The sequence below is a fragment of the Agelaius phoeniceus genome, chromosome 6 (genome assembly GCF_051311805.1).
Source record: "Agelaius phoeniceus isolate bAgePho1 chromosome 6, bAgePho1.hap1, whole genome shotgun sequence".
NCBI lineage: Eukaryota > Metazoa > Chordata > Aves > Passeriformes > Icteridae > Agelaius > Agelaius phoeniceus.
Window position 1 is genome coordinate 46,648,686 of NC_135270.1, and position 15,528 is coordinate 46,664,213.

General features: G+C 36.5%; 1 protein-coding gene across 3 annotated transcripts in view; it reads left to right on the forward strand.

Annotated features, from left to right (window-relative positions):
* Window positions 1-15,528, forward strand: part of TTC8 (tetratricopeptide repeat domain 8) — a 40,994-nt gene that overhangs the window by 11,759 nt on the left and 13,707 nt on the right. For all 3 annotated transcript variants that reach the window (XM_054634781.2, XM_077180601.1, XM_077180600.1), the window contains 5 exons: window positions 1,702-1,765; window positions 1,909-2,068; window positions 3,533-3,622; window positions 7,335-7,379; window positions 13,780-13,865. In XM_054634781.2, the coding sequence (XP_054490756.1) occupies window positions 1,702-1,765; window positions 1,909-2,068; window positions 3,533-3,622; window positions 7,335-7,379; window positions 13,780-13,865 (445 nt within the window). The remainder of the gene's footprint in view (window positions 1-1,701; window positions 1,766-1,908; window positions 2,069-3,532; window positions 3,623-7,334; window positions 7,380-13,779; window positions 13,866-15,528) is intronic.

Below are 15,528 nucleotides of genomic sequence, written 5' to 3' on the forward strand. Positions count from 1 at the left end.
TCTCAGGTAATATTCTAATCTTGTTTAAAAGTGTTACCTTGACAGCATATTTTTCAGAAAGTTGTACTAATTGGCATTATGGATAATCACAGCTGTTTCATTAACTGGGGAATTAAAGGAGTCATCTGCAGTCATCACTAACTACTGAAATTTCACTCTTAAATTCTGACACTTCTAATGGCAACATGCACTGCTGTGGCCTTTTGCATCTATTCATAGCTAGTTGGCTTGGGAATTCTCCAAGTAAGGACTGAGTTGCCTGGGGTGAGGTCAAAGGAACTGTAAGCATTCTCCCAGTGCACCAAAAACTCAAAACAATTGTAGTTATTAAAAAACATGTCTGAAAAAAGGAATTTTAATGTCTTGCCTCTTTTATATTACAGCAATAGTTTTTAAAATAGTTCAGAAAGTGAACTCTTTGTCTGCTAGTCTAAAAGGTTGAAAGCAACTTTCCTCATTTCACTGAAGAGTGCCTAGTTACCATGTTAGAAACTCTGCTGAGTGAACTGCCCACCCTTTCTGATATGGAGTAAAAACTTCAAGATTTACAGGACCACAGAAGGGCAAGTAAGCAATAGAAATCCTGAGGGTGTTCAGCGAAAAGAGAGAGAATCCTAGGGTTTTTTATTTATTTTAGCACAATTGCATATTTAGTTGGTTTTACCAAGGAGATCATGGTTAATACTTTCTTTTGTATTATTTACCTTTAAATACAGCTGTAGTCAGGTGGCTGCTTATGGCTTGTTTTGGGGAAAAAAGAAGAAAGGAAACTGTCTACCGATCAGTTTATCTTCAGTTCTTGGAAATATTTGCAATAAAAGCAGTTCATAAGTATATAGAAAATACATAGATGAGTAACAGTAATTTGTCAGTAATTGTCTGTGTCAACTTAAATCTCATTTATTACTATACATAGTAACAAGCAGTAAAGAGACTGCAAGGTATAGATGTCATATATTGCTTTTAACCGAGTGTTTAAAACTATCTCATAGACATTTGCTTAGCAGATTAGAAGAACTGCCCAATCAAATGCCAGTGAATGAAAATCTACCTGCAGGAACTAGTAATTCTTAATGACCCACTGTCAAAACAGAAATATGTGAAAAGGGGAACCCTTCATCAGTTCACCTGAGCTCAAGTTGGTTCAGTGTTTTCATTGATGACCTTTGGGTAAGGACGAGTTCACACTCTACAGTGCTCTAAATTGTAGCTGGGGATCTTACCAGGGTCTAATGTCATGAGATAACATTCTCCATCTGCTCTGTAGGTGAAGGTTTAGATTTACTTACTCAAGTCTGGGTACCAGATAGAAAATATACCATTTCAAGTTGGCCTGGTCTCATCGTTTCTGTAACCTTCTACCTTTAGCACTGTGTGGTGTTTCTAAGATGTTCTTGACAATTGTTTGGGTCAGTCTCAGTAGGCATCCACACAGGCGCTTATTCGCTCCCCCCAGGTGGGAGATGGAGAAGAGAATGGAGACGGTGAAAGAAAGAAAACCTGTCATTGTTTGGCAGGTTTCTTGCAAGTCTTTCAAATTATCTTTAGTAGAATGCAATATTTGGGGTTTGTCTTCGACTCCTCAGTTTGAATAAAGAAATTTGAGGCTTACTGTTTATCGTAAAACACGATCATGTTTGAAGTCCTCTGGACAAGGGAGTAATATCTCAAACTGAAGTGAGAAATGCTCTTATTTTGTAGGACCAGGAACATCTTTGAAACTTCCTGGAACTGGCCAAGGTGGAGGCCCCAGCCCAGCTGTCAGGTATGTGATAGTTTATTTTTTAAAATGTAACGAGTTCAAAATGAACAAATCATTCTGAAAATGAAACGCTTTGGGTATAACAGTTAAAATTCTCTGTCAATGAATACCACCTAACATAAGGATACTGTACTTGACATCTCCAGGCCTGTAACTCAGTCAGGAAGGCCCATCACAGGGTTTGTGAGGCCCAGCACGCAGAGCGGACGGCCCAGCACCATGGAGCAGGCGATACGAACGCCCCGAACAGCTCTCACAGCTCGGCCCATCACCAGCGCCTCCGGGGGCTATGTCAGGCCGGGCACGGTGAGTTGCTTGCCTCTCTTCCCAGAGTGGAGCATTTCTTGGTCACAGTATCTGGCACACTGATACTGTAGATTAGTTAAAAGATGCCTCTAAACTCAAGTTTGAAGGAAGCGAGTGTTTTTAATTTTTTAAATTTTTTCAAAATAGAGTTTGAAAATATTACTTCTTGTGCATTTGATAGTCTGGTTATGTAAAACAATGTACATAAATTCACATGTTCACCAGGATTCATATAACTTCCTTACGGGGCCTCTGGTGTTGAGATAACCCCGAGCTGTTAGAAAGTCACTTTTTCCCAGCCACGAGACCAAAGAAGAAGACAGAATTCCTTGGCTTTCATTCTCAAGGTTGTTTATTTTTTCTTATCTATAACATTCTTTCTCTGACCTGCTGAGGTCTGTCTGGCAGGTCAGGTTGAGGCACACTGACTGCCTTGGGGCGGTGCTACCTTTTTATACTACGTGTACTTTATTTACAATAATTTTCCAGTACCTGTCACCTATGTTAGACAGTTTGTCTCTACTCTAAACCAATCCAAAAGTGCCACCATCACAGCAGAAGATGGAGGCTAAGAAGAAGGAGAAAGACTGGACGCTCCCAGATTCCTCCATCTTGCCTCCTGAACCTCCATTCTAAAAACCCCCAAATTCTACATTTTCACCCAGTGATAAATTCAATATCATTCTATTCAAACTCTTGTAGCTTGTACATCTTCATACAAAGTTAGTTTTTTTTTTTTTCCCCTGGGCTAAAATCAAAGGCACAGGTGTTTTTGACTCTGTGCCAAGATCTCCGAGCCCCCTGTCAGGGTCTCGAGTCCTCCAGGGCAGCCAGAGGAATTTCCTGGGTTCCGACAAATTCCAAATTCACAGGCTTCTTGAGAGAAGTTTATATTAATGGAAGACCATGTAAAGACTGTGGCATGATTTCACCATAAGTGTCTACTACAAAACAATTGATAAGCATTCAGTGTCTGTCACTTCAAAAGATAAGGAGAATAGTTTATACTAATTTATCCCATACTATAGGCAAAATTAATAAACTGCAACCAGCATGAGTATGTAATATTAATATGTAATATTAATATGTAATACATATTATTATTTAATAATACATTAATTATTAGTATGTAATATTAATATGTAATACATATTAAAATCACATTAATGGCAAAATGTGTCATCCTCTCACTACTGTAGGTAAGAACTAATCTTCCTAAGTTTCTTTCTTGAAGATTTTTTTGGTTATGGATCCCAACTTCCAAGCTACATGCTTAGGCAGTGTATGGAAATAGTGGGGATTGACAGAGAATAAAAAGGAAGAGTTGGTACTGCACAGTAGAGCAGTGAATCTACAAATGTTTTGTTTGGAATTTTGTTTTTTTGTATACTATTACTATTTTGAAAATCTTCAGGAAAAGTGTAGGGGATCTTCCCACTTAAAAAGCTTCTTTTTTCCCCTCAGGCTTCAATGATAACAAATCCAGATGGCCCTTTCATAAATCTGTCTCGACTGAATTTAACTAAATATGCTCAGAAACCCAAACTGGCAAAGGTATGTAACAATTTTAGTTAGTGTTGTGATATCTTTTTCTTGTTTTCTGGTGTCATTCTGATGTAACTGTACATGGGATTTGGGATAAAAACAATGATGAACAGTGGTTTAGATATTAACTCCAGAAAAATAGTGTGTTACTCACCTTTTGACGGTGTTTACCAGACTTGAAATTGAAGCTATGTCTAAAAAGGTTATGGTGAAAGTATAATCTAGGAAAAACATTCGTATGGGAAAAAATGTTCCACTGGTAAATAATTTTGAGCTGTGCATCTAGGAGTGATGAAGGGCAACTAAAAGAATAAAAAAGAAGCCAGGAGCAAAAAACCAGCAGAACCTTCCTTAATATCTGGAAATGTGGTTCTGTGTACAAATAGATGGCAATCCCGGCCTAAAAATGTTCACAATGTTTGGATTTTTTCTTTGCTTTTGTGGAATGAGTTAAAACTTTTTATTTAAAAGGTACCATTTTTTGTTCAGAATACTTCCTCATTTTCAGTTAAGATCATCTGATTGACAGCCAATGAAACTATCTGACAATAGAAGAGGTTTTTGCAGGTTATCCACCCAACTTAGAGGTTTCAGCTCCGAGTGTCAGGGAGTTGAAAGCTGTGAGATTTATCTTGCCTTTCAGTTGAATCTTTCCCCAACACAACCAGTTAGCTGTATGGTTGAACATGTTTTCTTTGCATAGTGTGTTCGTAAAAAACAACTGTTGGGCTGAGGCCAACAGCTCATTTTGCACAACATATCAAGGAATTATTTCTAGGGAGCACAAGGTATCAAACACACTCTAGGGAGTTATATTTGGCTCTCAGCCTAAAGGTGAACAAACCACTATGAATTTAGTCTATTTTGAGAAACATAATGGTGAACACTGTTAAGAAAATTGGCAGTATCTGATAATGTGCTGGTGGAAATAACTCTTCCAGTCCAAAACTTTGGTTAACAGTTTTTCATAAGCAACCAGGAAATTTCATTGCTTATTAAAGCCTGATCTAGACTGATGTAGGGCATTGCATTTCAGTGTGGTTTTCAAAGGAAATAAATCCTCTGTAATTGCACTGTGTCCTTCCCCCACTGCTTGCATCATTGTCCCTTGGCCCCTTAACCAAGCTAGGTAGAAGAATAGGTATCAAATATAGTAAGTTCTAGTCTGGTGAGGTAATCAAAGACTTCCAGACTAACATCTGAGGGCAGTTACAAATCATTTCATTATCAGTGCTGAAAAAATACTGCATGCTTTTTGTCCAATTATGTCCTTGCCGGCAATCAGCCAGCAGACACATTTTTATAAATTCATTACAGTCTGGAAAACAGAGGGAATGTAAAGAAACCTGGGAAGGATTAAGAAGCACAAGACATATCCATAAAAACTAGGCTTAGTTCTGCTTGAAGACAGCTAGCTTTTAATTGTGCTTGCTAACTACATGCTATTTAAGTAGGTAGGTTAGCTTTCAGAGGAAATATTCTCAACAACAGCTCTCAGGAATGAGAAACATACATATTTTTAACAATTTTGGGTTTTAATTAGCATTTTGTGGCAGATTTGTCTTCCTTCAATTTCATATGAAAAGAAGCTTAAGCCAAAACATGTAAATCAACAGTCATAGAAACATCCATAGGCAGCAAGTGTACTTGTCAGTATTATGAAGCTAATACATTATGACATTAACATTTCACACAGAATGTAAGATCTAAGTTTAAATTTGGAGCTACATGGATTTATAACTCTTTTTTAAAGAAAGAGCAGTAAGGCTAAAGGCAAAGCAGGAGGTGAGAATGCAGATTGCCCTCTCCATTAAGAATAACTGATTAAAGTTTCAAAACTTTTGTGCTGTCACCTCTCCCAGTGCATAAAGGTGATAACCCTTGCAGCTATTGAATTCACATAATTAGCCAGTCTATTCATGTTTGTATATGAATACCTCCTACATACTTTCTCCTTATGTGTTTGAAGAGTAGCCTGACTGTATCTTTTTTAAAGTTAGATTATCTGTCTGAGGTTTTCCAGTATTTTGAAGTATATGGAAATGTGGCTTCTCTTTGACTATCATTAACCATGTTAAAGACTATCCCAGGAAACACCATAGTAGATGTATAAGGTATCACTTATCACCAGAAAAAGCCTCTGGTGAATCCCAGTTATCAACTGTTCTCTGGTATGAAACAGAAAGTTTTCTCTTTTTCAGCTTGGGGATTTTTAATAGACTTACTAAGATAACTCTAGATATTTTTATCCAAGTGAATGTTCAGCCACTTAAATCCTTTTGAAGGTCAGAGTCTGTGCATAACAGCAGTAAATTCCTCATGCCGGCCGTGCAAGAAAACATCTTTCTTGTCACTTCAGATTTACACACTTTTACCAAATGCTTCTCTGTTATTGAACTAGAGGAGAAAATGTTCCACTACTTCTTTATTGTCTATTCTTTTCTTATCTACCTATTCTAAGCTCCTTATAAATGTGTTACTATTTATAATCCTTTAATGTCTTTTAATCATCTGTTTGGAGTCTTTTCTGACTGAAACTAGAAGAAAAGTAGGTTGTGGTTTATTTTTCTCACAAGATATGGCAATTCATTAGTAATTCTCTAGTTTCCTGAAGGTAAATATTTTAAGAATTTTGTCTAAGAAAATCTGGCAGAAGGGTCATGGAAGCCCTTAGGAGGTCTTGTTCTGTATTTCTTTCCTCATGGGGCAATACTTTCTCCTGGTGTTTTAGAATGAATTAAACAAATTTAGAAAAATATTCTGTTCTTTTGAAGCAATTAAGACCTGGGATTTGGATGCAGAAGGTCAAGGTTCAACTCAATTGAACCTTGAGTTACTAGCACCCATAATACATTTTTGGGAACAGAGGCTTCCAGTCTCCATTTAGTTATCCAGTATCTTTCAATGTCATTTTATTCACTGAAAATGCCACCCCCATTGCCTGATATAGACTCATCTAATATTCTAGTGCAGATCAACTACAAGGTAGTATGACTTAATTAGCTTTATACAGGAGGAAAAAAAAGCTGCAGTTATTTTGCTGTGTAATTGTTGTGGCCTTATAAGCAGCTAAGCACAGCACAGCTGATCAATGTGACTTCTTTAAGCTTTGTTATTATGATGGTTTGTTTCAGAAGCACAGTATTATTAGCATTTATTTATAATTTACAAACAGTTCTTAAAACATTTTCTTCCTTTACAGATCCCAAAATATTTCAGAGCCTAAAGTTTTTTTTCTCCAAAGGCAAAGTTTGTTCAGCTTCCATTCTTAATAAACCTGTGTTTAATTTAAGTTGGTTTGCCACTATATAAGCACCTGAGTGTCCATTGCAAAAAGCTTTTTTTTAGATCACTGGTTGGTTTTAGAGTTAAGAAGTCATTAAAATTGTACCAGATTCTCAAATATATATTCACTTTCAAGTTACAGTTGGCTTTTATGTTTTAAAGTGAAGTTAAGCACCAAAGATAAGCAGCAATTCTGCTAATCTTTTGCAACAGATTAGGAATTAGGATGCTTTCCTGTGACAACAATATAGCACATCTATAGTTTTTGTCTATTGGAGTCTTAAATGCAAATGTCAGCATTTGTTATGTGTGAATGTGATTGTTTTCCTCAAGAATTAGTTTCTGCTTAACATAATCAAGATTCCATATTCCTCTGAAGGAATATTATCAATTTTTCTCTTGAAATATGACAGTGTTTTAAATATTCTTCTGGCAGGCATTGTTTGAGTATATCTTTCACCATGAAAATGACATAAAAAATGTAAGTAACTCATATGTTCCTTTTTCAGATTTTATTATGTATGATTGAGTTATTTATGTCTGTATTCTGCTAAACTAAGGATCCAGGTAGAACATCACAAGTATGGAAGGGAAGCATTAATAGTTGTTTAAGAGGGAGAAATCCTTTCTCACAGGGGTGATAGTCAGGAATGAAAATTGGCAAATACCAAGATACTGATATTAGATTGGTATCTTTTTTGAGAAGCTAAACGTTCTGATTCTTAAAACTGGGTCCCTCAGTGATCAACATGACAAGGTCTCTGAATTCATGTTAAAGGAATTTATTGGAGCCTGAGTGGTAGCTGAACTGGTAACTGAATTGGAACTGAAGTGGTAGCCTAGAAAGTTCAGAGTCCTGAGGCTTGAGTATAAGTTACAAAAGACTGTCCATTAACAGAGGAAGGTGAAAATACCTGACAAGACAGGTATTGTTGAGCATCCCTTGACATTTTTTACCCCTGAGATGATTGCTTATGCATTTGGGTGAATAAAAAGAAAATGTATTTGGTGAAACTACATAAAAATAAAATATCAATAGGGTTTTGGATACTTTTTCTAGAAATGTAAATCTGTAATGCTGAGGTGTTTTGTGATATCAAGACAAAGATTATATTGTCCATACAATTGTCTGTAACATTTATTCTTCAAATATTTTCCTAATTATAGTTTCCCTCTTAACCTATCCAAAATTTTTCTTCTGTGGTTCATATGTTACTGCTCTGAATGGAAAGATCAAATTTAGGTACATATTGTTTAAGCTTTCAGAAAGTGATAACTGTTGCAGAGGTTTTTTGGCAGTTCACCCAGGGAAAGGATCTCTGTATGGAATTAATGAAGTGTCAGTATATTTTATAGCTATTTCAGATATGTGCACCAAGTTGAAATGTTCAAGTTTTTTTGAAAGAAATTTATGTCAATAATGCATAGTTGACTAAACAGTTATTGAACTTTCTGCAACACTACTAGCTGGTGTGCAATTAGATCTGGAGTTAAACTCTCCAGTTAATCAATAACACTCACCAAAAATATTTTGTTGTTGTTGACATAGCTCCTAATAATTTCCAAATGTACTGCTATATGAAGCTTTTTAATCTAGTACCAAATGATTAAAGTTGTACACTGTCAATTTATAGCATAGCATTCTTCCAAGAGGATTGAATTGTAATGCACTATTAATCCAAAATATCATTGAAACAGTAAGTGCAAGTGTCAGAAATGTCAGAGAGAAATGGAAATTGACATTTACATAATCCAGTACTGAATATCAAGGAGGTACCTGGGTTTTAGCACACTAGTAACTAAGAATTTATGTTTGTTGCTGAAAATCCAGTTCACTAAGAATAAAAGGGACACTTGATACGATGCTACATGTGTCTACACTTGAACGACATGCAGCATCTGTAGGCTACACATACATTCATGTAATGTGAGTCATTTTTTCAAGAACTCCAGAAAAAATTGAAGATGTTTCTGCACTGTGCTGCATGTATTTTGAAATCCTTGCTGAGAATCCCAAATCACTGTCTTGCAGGAAGAGTTCTGTGTATTTTTTTACCCACCTGAGCTGTTTGAATAAATACTTGCAAGCAAATAGGTGTCAGCTTAATCACCACCATTACTGTGTAATGAGAGAGAGATCAGTGTTTGGTTAATGATTGCATCTTATTGGAAGAAACTATTGCTGGGAATTGAATTCCCACATGACAGAAAGAGGTGTCTTTATAATGTAATGTATATCTCTAAAGTGATTTTTTTAGCTGTTCAGTTTGCTTTCTCTCATTTGCTTTCACTGACTCTTTTCTTATGTGCTTTCTAAACCATTTGCAATATAACTCCATTCTCCAAAGTGTTCTCTCTTCCTGTTGAACCTCATCTGCATTAATTTTTCTTAAAAAAAAGAAACACTTTAATGTCTGCTGATGTGTGGCTGCATCACTGTTTATTCACCTCTCCTAGCAATGGCATTTCACAAATTCAATATCTTACATCTCCCTGAAAATAATTTAGTCACTTAGGGTTCATCAGAGAAACAGCATATATGTTAACTTTTTAAAGTTTATCTGGCTCTTGCTTGATCACTTGTTAAAACAATCACTGACATCTCTCACATCTTTGTATTTCCTGCTGCTGTGTGATAATGGACTTTCTTAAAACCCAACACTTTTATGCCTGAGATGAGATGAAAGCACTTGAAAGGCATGGAACCCTGGGAAATTGACTTAAGTTTGAAAAGTCTTTACTTTAGGCTTTCTGCATGGATAGAATACTACTTCCTGCAGTTTTGAAAATAAAACACAAAGCAGTAGTGACAATATCCTTTCCTTGTCACTGTGCTGAACTGGAACAGTCTGTACTGTTCTCATTTGCATTATTATTTGAGAAACAAAGGCAGTTTTATTATTTATCTTCTGTTTCATATTCAACCAGTATATAGAAAGAAAAAAAAAAGACTCAGCAATTTCAGTTGAGAAATGCCATTAATCAGTGTGCATTCAACTGGATAAATAGTGTGAGGAAATTGGTTCAAATTAAAACTAAATATATCTGTAATCTATCAATTATCAGAAACGTGGGGATGCAAGAACAGAGAAGCAGTGAGCTTTTCAGCACTTGAAAATATATTCAAAAGTCTTTTGTCTTATGTAATGAAAAATTAAACACTTGTCTGAAGAAAATACTATTTCTGTATCCATTACTGTTCTTGACTTGTTTCCTTTTGAACACATGTACTTAATAACTGACTTTCTGTACTCCTTGAGCTATTTCTAAAAGCCATTTTATGGGCTAAATGCTCTAAGAGCAGGGCAGTTTCAAAGACTTGTCCAGAAATAGTTCAGCTGCTACTTTTTTCAGTAGACCATGACATTGTATTTTGCCATTTTTCACAGGTGGGTAATGATGGCAAAACACTTTGTCCTGAGGAAGCACAAAGATTGTACACTATATACTTGTGGCCAGAAGTTACAACCTCTCATTTCTCCTTAGTCCTTCTCAATACTTTGTATTTATACTCTCTGATAGAAATCTATTTGAAATGGAATTATGTTAGATCTACAAAATATAGAAATCCAGACTAGACTCACCAAAATAAATTGTGTTAAATTGACTATGGCTTATGTCATTTCCTCAGCTATTTTATAGACTATCTGGTGTTGATTTGTCTACAAATAAGACTTAAGTCAGTAATTGTTGCTGGGAAAATTACTGCCATTCAACAGCTCATGAAAGAAGCAGCAGATGCTCACTATTATTTCCATCTATCTAATTTCTAGGTGCACACAATACTCTGTATGAAATTACTGTGTCAAACAACTGTACATTTACCAATTTAATTTTGTAATATAATAGTAAATTGCCACAAGCCTACAGGCTGTTTTATACTGTGTTACAGCTGGTAGATAATTTGGAAGTCTTAGTTATAATACAGTTTAGCTAAGGGAAATAATGGCAAAAAAAAGAAACTCAGAATCATGCTAAATACAATTAAAGAATCTACATTAATTTTAATTCTTTAAAAAAAAATTTTAAAAAAAGAAACAAAAAATCCACCAAGTATCAGGGGTTTTAGACATTTTTATTTTCACAAACATAAGAACTGGAAGTAAAATAAATTTGTTCTGAAAAGCTTCTCAGGGTTAAGACTGTTGTTGAAATGGGCTCTGCATTCTTGAGTATGCTGAGTGCTCTAGACAGTAACAACTTTAGCTCATCAGTATGTCCAGATGATGAGTTATATCCTAAAGTTTATTAAAACTTTCAGTACAAGCAGTGTACCTTTTGAACTGATATACATATTGCAATCAAAAATCCCTAAAAGGGCATATCAGTGTCTGCCAATTCCAAATCCATCCTGTTTTTCCCTTTCAGATATTAATATGACTACACCAATGTCCAGCAACACACAGGAGTGCAGGACAGGCATATCACTACTGCTCTTACAGACTGATTTTAAATTAACATGTTGTGCAGATTGAACATTGATTTGTAGTCAAACTGTACAATTAAAAACTCAAATTTTGCAGCAAACTGAAATTTAAATATGCTAGCAGTTCATATTGACATGGCAAGTTGAAACGTTTTACTTTTAAAAGACTATTTTAGTCTATTTACTAATATTTCAAGGGCCACATTGTCAAAAGATTTTTTTTTTTTTTTTTTTATACCAGCAAAAGTTTTTAACTTAGCATGTGCAAAGCCTTCTCAGGGAAACACTTCTAAGTATTTGTAACTTTGGTAGGATTTTTTGACTGAAGTTGTTGTAATCACTTGTAAAGTATCAGAAACAGGATCTTCTTATTCCTTTCCTTTTTCATTAATTGGAAAATATAAAAACAGGATTAAATTTCAAAAGCTAACTTCAAAATGAAGTCATGCTGTGTTTCTTGATGCTAGTAGAAGACCCCAGGAAGAGTTCAGGATCTGCACTGACAAATAAACTGCTGATGTTACTGTCTATTAAGCCTAAAGCAGTCTTAGTTCCCATTTTCCAATCACAGCCAAAATTGTTAGCCTTGCATAAAATAGTTATCAGAAGCAATTAGGGTACCAGAAAGAAACCTGAATGTGTAGCTGCAGAAGGGATCATTTTCTGAAACTCAGTCCTCCTTCTTGAGCCCTTGCCATCAGAGAGCTCTGAGGAAAGCTCTTTGGAGCATGGTATTGGCAGTCTGATCCTTACCCCTCTGAAGTGGCTGCTCCTGCTGCATTAGAAGCAGGTGTGGTATTTGACAGTCACCCACGTTGTTTGAACATCTGTAAATGCAACAGAAGTAACCAATGTTTTAACATCAATTACTTTTGCAGATTTTCCAGTACTGGGACAAAATTGCTTATGTACCTTCCCATGAAAGGAAGAATCTATCCAGAAGGGTACCCAGACCATTTCTGTCTTGATACAAGCCTATTCCCCGTTATAATTGTAGTATCCAAAGGCCCTGCTGGGCAATTTGCAAAGATATTGAGAAACAAAGGGCAACCAAGAAAAGAGCTGCCATCCAAGGCCTTCAAGGATTCCACCCAACTTGAAGAAACAATGAATTCAGAGTTGTAGTTTTACCTGAGTTTTCTCTCTCCTGTCACAGAGGCAGGGAATGATGACAGCTGTCTCTTTATCCTAGGGACAGCACTGATGCAACTACTTATCTTGAATTGCTACAGAAAACAAATTACTTTTTCATTCTCACAAAGCCAAAGGAGAGTCTAAGTTATCATATCTCCACTGGCTTTTCTTCATTATGTCAGAAGTAAACCCATTGACTGCTTGCAGACTCATTTTGCTAGCAGAAAGAACAGAAACCCAGCATAGGCATAGATGTCACTAAACTGGGCTCTTACAGCATTTCAATATTCAGATTAATTTTTCCTGGAATTACTAGTTTATCTGCTACTGAGTGACTGGTGCACATAACTTTTACATATTGTTCCTAATAGATAACTTTTTCCTGATTTCTGTGGTCTGCAAAATGTTTACCTAAAAAAGCAGGCAAGAAAAGGTGGTTCTTTGTTATAACAACTCTGTGCTAAAACTTTTTACCCTACTTCTGATGATATCCTGAAAATATAAAAAACATAGCATGGCTTTGATATGTTCTGAGATAAAATGAAATTAAAAAAAAAAAGAAACACAATGGTACTATTATGGTAATGGTAATGGTACTATACTTACTATAGGTAAGCCATTATTTCTATGGTAGGTTGTGGTACAGAAAAGACATATATTTGTTTTACCAAAGGTGTTGAAATTATAGCTAAAAAAGGAAAGGCCATAGATTCTGGCTATGGTGGCTGATCAGAGAACATTGATTAGCTTACCTGCTTTTCCAGTATACCAGACAAAAGAGATTTTAGACCTCCACCATCTTCAACAGATATCTGTTTCTTAGAATTTTTCTCTGTTTTTCCTGTAATAAAATAATTGTTTACATTATAGACTTTTTAAAGGAAGAAATATTTCTTATTGTGCATGTTTGAATGATGGCAACCTGATATTAGCAATGACATGAAAATTTCTCATTTATTTCTTCTTTTATTTCTTTACTTTACTTGGTTTTAACAACTTTTACTGAAAAAGGATGGGAAGCTTGGAAAAAGTGTTTGTGCTTAAGCAAATAGTGTATTCTGAAGTGGCACTGCAGGAGTCCGATCAAATTAATTTTCTGTTTTCTCTGATTTCGAAGAAACTGTTTGGATTGCTTATTTTTATAGGGACAAATAATGCTTTCAGCTATTTTAGGCACTGAACTGTAAAAGTAATAAACAAAAAGCAGTGCTTCCACCTCAAGTTAACTGGACTTTTGCTCAACATTTTCTCTTTACAAACATCTTTACTGTGTTTTCTTTGTGTAAACATTAATTTTAAGATGATGGGTTTATTTTGGAAGGCTCTAGATTTGGCAGCCCTTGCCACTGAGTACGCACAGTTCAAGGACTGGTGGTGGAAGGTCCAAATTGGAAAGTGCTACTATAGGTAAGCCATTGTTCATTTCTTCTGTGGTGAGTGATTGTGAGTGCAGAACCTGTACTGCTGAGTGTGTTGGGCAATGCTGAACAGTGAGAAATAGCTCAGAAAGTGTTTTGTTGGAGAGTGCTGTACTTACAGTTAAATCTCCTTTAATGCACAAGGAGACCACTGCTTGAGATAAAGGCATCCATAGTGAGTAACTGAATTAGTTGCAGTTTTGCCTTTGTTAATGGATTTTAAAATAATTATTTGAAAAGTCAGTCAATAAATGCAAAGAGCTATTGTTAAAACAGATCACATAAAATAAATGTTGCAGTATTAGTTTGAGAAATAATCTGTCAATGAGGACTTGAGATTGATGAAATAATACAGAATAAAATATTCATGTTAGACACTTTCTGCCGGAATTGTATTGCCCAAGAAGTACCAGTTAAAACTATGATGAGGCTTAAGGCTGGCACCCCATACACAAGCATCAAATCAGAATAGGTTAATGAGAAATATTAACAATTCTTAAAGCAACTACCCACCCTTTCCTTCTTCCTGGGCTCAACTCCATTCCCTGTTTTCTCTACCTCCTCCCTTCCCAGCAACACAGAGGGACAGGAAATGGAGGTTGCAGTCAGTTTGTCTCTGCTGCTTCCCTCAGGGGAAGGACTCCTCACACTCTTCCCTTCTCCAGCATGAGTCCTCCCCAGGGTCACGAGTCCTGCTGCCCCTTCTCCAGTGTGGACTCATCTCTCCACGGGGCCACAGTTCTTGCCAGGAGTATGTTCCAGCACGGGCGTCCCATCGGGTCACAGTCCTCTTTGGGCATCTACCTGCTCCAGCATGGGTTCCTTCACAGGCTGCAGGTGGATCTCTGCATCCTCTTAGTCCTCCATGGGCTGCAGGGCAGGGGCAGAGCTGCCTCACCATGGTCTTCACCAAGGGCTGCAGAGGAACTTCTGGAGCACCTCTTCCTGCTCCTTCTGCACTGACCTTGGTGTATGTAGATCTTCCCACAAATTCTTACTCCACTCTCTGCCTGCCCTTGTACTGTTTTTTCCTCCTTCTTAAATGTATTCTCCCTGCATGTTACATTATTCCTATGCTGATTATGGAGGCACCACTACTCTCATGAATAGGCTCAGCCTTGGCCAGCTGTGATTCCATCTTGGAGCCCTCTGGCATTGGCTCTGTTGCACATCAGAGACATGTCAGCTTCTCATAGAAGCTATTCCTGAATCCCCCAGCTACCAAAACCTTCTCATGCAAACCCAATACATAAGCTTAGAGGTCATTGATTACTTTCAGGATTTTTATGAATCGTGTTATAGAGACTAATGCACCCAAGCAGGTACATGGACTTCCAGGATCCCAAACTACCTTATGTCCCCATTGGCCGTGCCTCTTCATTTTAGCTGGCTTGTTCTGTTTGTGTTTTGTGTTTCTTCTGCAAGCATGTGCTCTTTGGCTGACAGAAACAAAAAGCAATTTATATATGAGAAAGTAGAACATTTTCTGTTGTTAAAATTGCACGGTCCTCTTAATTTGTAGTTACGTAGCTTTTATAGATTAGTAAAAAACATTTGACTGTAATTATGCAAAACAAATGCCTTTGAGATGAAATAGACTCCTGTGGTGTTCATTCACAGTGGAGATTATCTGTGTGATCTTTGCCATGGGC